The sequence below is a fragment of the Teleopsis dalmanni genome, chromosome 2 (genome assembly GCF_002237135.1).
Source record: "Teleopsis dalmanni isolate 2A chromosome 2, ASM223713v2, whole genome shotgun sequence".
Lineage (NCBI taxonomy): Eukaryota > Metazoa > Arthropoda > Insecta > Diptera > Diopsidae > Teleopsis > Teleopsis dalmanni.
Window position 1 is genome coordinate 195066798 of NC_051847.1, and position 5281 is coordinate 195072078.

General features: G+C 24.7%; 1 protein-coding gene across 1 annotated transcript in view; it reads right to left on the bottom strand.

Annotated features, from left to right (window-relative positions):
* Positions 1–19: 19 nt before the first annotated feature.
* The window catches only part of LOC119676492 (coatomer subunit gamma-like), a 7110-nt gene continuing 1848 nt past the window's right edge, over positions 20–5281 (bottom strand). Inside the window, exon 4 of the mRNA XM_038087731.1 lies at positions 20–97. Coding sequence (XP_037943659.1) covers positions 20–97 — 78 coding nt within the window. The remainder of the gene's footprint in view (positions 98–5281) is intronic.

Genomic DNA, 5281 nt, shown 5'->3' on the forward strand with positions numbered 1-5281 from the left:
AAAAAACAAAAAAAAAAAATTATTTCGTATATTTTAAAAATTCCTCAGTTAGTTTTGCGTCACAATTAGAGACCAACCAACCACTTGAGTCATTTTCCTATAATAAAAATATAATAATTTGTATCCGTAGAAAATTATTAAAAAAAGAAATTTACGACGATGCCAATTCTTTGGCATTTTTATATTAATTACCTTAAAAAAAATCATAAAAAAAAGATTAGCAAGTAATCAAATTAGGTTTATTAAAAAATTTTCCCTAGCAAATTTGTTAATTTGAGAAATATTTCTTTGCTCAATTTGTGGTCTTTAACTGTGACACAATACAATAAACACTAAAAATTCTATATATAATTAATTGAAATTTAAATAATGCATTTTGCAAATTTTTATTTAAATTTTTTTTTTTTATAACGATTCTTTTTGCAATTATTTATGGTAATATTTGTGAGAAAAAATTGGGTATCGAAGATATGATCGATATTTTGAACAAGTATTTTATTTAATATAAATAAAATATATATTATAAAATATAAAAAATAAATATAATATAAAATATTATTCAAAAATATAGAAGTAAAAATATTAAGATTTGTTAAAAAAAAATAAATAAAGTATCGCAGATGCAAACGATATTTCGGACGTCAAATTTTTTTTTAATTTTATTAATTAAAATTATTTAAAAACAAAAATAATTATTTTATAAAAATATAAAATATCACTTTTATAGTATTTACTTTTGTTTTCAAAGGCTTCCGTGAATCTAAACAAAAATCTTTTAAGTTGTTTTTTTTATTTTTATTTTATATAGTTTTTATCTATATAAATATCGCCGACGTTTCGAAATTTACTTTGACATCTTCCTTAGAACAAAGTATTATTAGATATGAAATCAAATAAGTCTCGAAACTTCGGTATTATTTATGTATATGGATAATTACTATATAAAATAAAAGATCCAATTAAAAGTTTTTCATTCAGAGTCACAAATTTTTATTATTGAATAACTACATTATTTATTTAATTAAATTGCATTTTCTATTAAAAAAATATATAAAAGTAAAAAAAATATTTTTACCTTAAAATAATAACACAAATAAAGTCGAATGGTAAAACATTAATTAAAAAATAAATGCAGAAGTATTATTATATTTTTTGCTTTGTAAAAATTTGGTTTAATAATTTTGAATTTATTTAATGTAGGTACAAGTACACAAATAATAAAATCCTTAAATATTAAAAGAAAAGAATTTTTATAAAACATCAATTAAATAATCAATATCTTAACTATAAATGCTTTATTATATTTTTTTAATACAATTTAAAAAGATAAATATGCAATAATATAACTATCTATAATAGAGGTATATAGGTATACTCGTAATATAACTATATTTAATATAACTATATACAATTTAACTACATATAGAGAAACAAATAAATTTTTTATCTGCTATTGGTAATATTTATTTTCCTACGAAAAATAAAAAGAAATTGAAAGTATAATAGTATAAATAACTAAATATATAAGAAAAAGTAATAATAATAAATTTTTATGTAAAAGATTTAATAATTAAAACAGGATCGCAGAACAAAACCAAAGTCAAAAAAAAATCTTTATAGAAACAAAAAATTATGAATACGATTATATGACTACTTCTGTACAATATATAAGATATGATAAACTAAAAAATTGATATGAAATAAAAATCAGATGATAATTAAAAAATAATGTTCAGAAAACATTTGTGTGGTATCACACAAAATATTAGACTAATCTCACACCAATAGATGCAAAGCTATTAACACTTATCAAAGTCCTATTTGGCATAGAATTAGAAAAAACTTATTAATAGTTTTCGTCGTATGTTAAGACACGTCACATTCGACAAAAAAAAAATATTTTTTAATTATTCTTATTCTTCTTTAAAACCATGTTGCTTCTATCCATCTGTTTTAGTGTCTTCCCCTTATTCTTGCATTAAAAGATTGCTGTGACTATATTTTTTTTAATACACGTTAAGAAATTATAAATCAAATTTTTTGTCCATCATCTACTTAACCTCATAATCTTATGACGTGAAAAGTGCTATCGTCTTCTATAATAATAATAATATTATGTTATTTAGTTGCACTTTTTTTTTGTACCCAAACACTATCCATATATTGAATCCTGACTTTACATCTCTGGACGACATCATTATAAGATCAGATATCATATAAAAGGTGTATAAAAGGTATAAAATCAGATGTAAATAGGTGTTCATGATTCGGATATCAGGACATAGTAACTTACACACAGTATTCCATGTGAATTGGCACGCGAAGGCGTTGCTAAGTACTGTACCCACATAATGGATTGTACCTGTAAATAATTAATAGATGTCTCCTTCCTCAAAAATTAACTATCGAAATTAATTCGCTTGTACTACCACTGAACAACTCTTGTACATGTAGTAAGTAATACACTACTACAAAAGTAAATAGTAGTTGAAGTCCGTAATGTCATCTGTTCCTCTTTTAATTAGGCATTATCTTATATGTAGCATTACCTGTAGCATATAAGGCATGATTTTTTTATTATGAGGATCAAAAAATATGATCAAGCTCTAACTTGTTGGAGACGTGAGAATTATTAGAAACCTATGTTTGAAATACCTGGAAGAACTATCAGAAATTTATTTAAGAAGCCTTATAATATTCTCATGAATGGTAAATTGATTAATATGATGCATGTACGTAACTTTTAACTCGGGGATGAACCAATCCTCATGTTGAGTACTAAATTCATTGGAGAGGGAAGACTTCTAAAAAACAAAACACTATATATGAATAACTTATCTAAATATTTTTCTTGTTTTTATCTTCCGTTTAAATTTTCGTATAGAAGTTTCAACCCACCTTAAACACATTTGGAAGCATTATAAAAGAAAATAAACGGTGCTTGACCTTTTTTTGATAATCATTGTAATACTCAAAATTAAGATATTACTTCAAAAATTTTAACAGCCTACACGTTATTATAAGCTTTTGTTGAAGAATTACAATCATTTTAATCATAAGGTTTCACATATTTCTTATGTAAGATTTTAGAATGAAAATGATAATCTTTTTTTGTTCTTCTATTTTTGAATAAAAGGACTCAAAATTACCATAACACCCACTTTAAAAACAAACAGGAGAGATACGCATAGTACGTATAATAATTTTCAAAACACGCGAATGCTTCATAATAAAAAATTTTACGCATCTCAAGGATTACGCATCCTTGTTCACTAAGTTGCCTTGCCTTCTCTGTTGTTTATTTTTTGTTGGAAATGAGAGTATACTTACCAGTAAGTATACTTTTACATAATTTTATATAATAGTGCTGTTAGGTAATTTACTTTTACAGAATATCAAATATTCCTTTCACTTGTTTTATGTATGCTTTGTTATGTTTTTCTAGTTTTCATTAGAGAAAATGAAGAAAATAATTCCGTGTATGGTTGTTAATGGGCTTTTCTAGCTTTCTTTCTAAAAAGATACTTTTTAAGTTATAATAAGCAAGAAATTTCGGTTGATAATATGTTCTACTAATAATTTATATAGAATATAAATCTCTTTAGTATTCAGTACTCTAAATAAATTTTAATAAGAAAGAAGTGAATAGTTATAAAATACAACATACAATTTTTTTTTCTTTGTAATTAATAGAATATTTCTAATTTGCCATATAGCTATTTTAAATATTGACAAATATACATCGTCAGCGATATTTGTAAAAATATATAGACTTACTAGTCAATATATAATTCTTAAACTGCAACTGTCAGGCTTCGAAAATCGAACCTGCTCATTGAAACACTGACTCAAGTGTTATTTATTAGCCCAAAAGTTACATCAAATTTAAATTGCTATTATTTTGTTTTATTTTTTTTTGTTTTGTCAACTTAATGTTTCTTTTTTTAAACGGCATCAACAACAACAACAAAGCCCTTACTATACTAATATTAGAGCGAACGCATAAACCACAGCTATATGTAAATGTAAATTAACTTCTTTACTCGCGTTATTTGTTTAGTTTAAAAAATGCTGTAATCATTGTTGTCAGAGTTCGGTACTGTCATAAAGAAAATTTATTACATTGGACATCTATACTACTGTATATAGCTCATCTTTTGTAAGCCTATTCAAAAAAACTGTATGGACAGTTCCAGTTTTTGCTAAAAATAAAATTTTTGTCTTGTTTGGAATAGGTTCCTTTTTTGTGAACCTATTCGAAACAATTGTGTGTACAGTTCAAATTTTCACTTTGAAATAAAATTGTTGTTCTATTTCGAAAAGACAGCTTTTTTGCAAGCCTTCAACAAGCAGTATTCCAGGCTCTCCCGTAAATACACTTCATCTTAAATGAAGTTTTTTCATTTTTTTTTAACTCAATATTCCTTTTTTTCTGCGTTTTATTCTTCATAAATTTCTTCCCTTCTGAATTTTAATTATATATCTTTGTTTCAATAATTACTTCTTTTATATTATAAATTTGCAGACCCATATCTCATTTCTATTCTGTCATATCCTATTTTCCCTATTTCTTCCCTTTTTGTACGTATTTTTCTGTCTCTAGTTTTGTGTTATAGTTTCTTCTTTTCCTTTTATACCTTAGATTAGTTTCTTTTTAGTAATTTTTTTCCTCTTTAATTTTTTTCTTGTTTTCTTTTTTTTTTTTTTTTGTATTTTATTTTATATTTTTTGTTCTTTCAATTTAGCAAATTGGCTTTCTGTGCGTTGGGCTTTGTGCCTAATTTTCGCATTGTTCAACTGAATTGTGTGGGATTAATCACATCTTACCTTTGTCTTACAACTTCTTTGCGGATAATTTCAATTACCTCCATTCTCTCCCATACTAAACTGAAACTCTATTAGTGGTTACTTTGCTTGAGATTGGTATTAAATAAAGTAATTTGTACCTCCAGCTTTTGTTCCACAACAAAGGCACAAAAATATTCCTCAGTTATCTGTAAAAAATATCGCGTCCTAAATCAATTTTCTTATATTTGCTTTGAAAATGAAATTTAAACGAAGAAAAAAGAATCGGAAAACAGGATTCGCATCAATGGTCCTTTTTCCTGCGGTATTTTGTGAAAGCATTTAGGTTATTTTATTTTAACACCTTCAGGTTATTTTAAACCTTCAGGTTATTTTAAGCTGTTTTATGGACTCAGACTCAATTTTATATAATTTAACATAAATTTCATCAAAATATTTTTGCAAAATATTTTGCGTTTTACTAAATTTATAAATC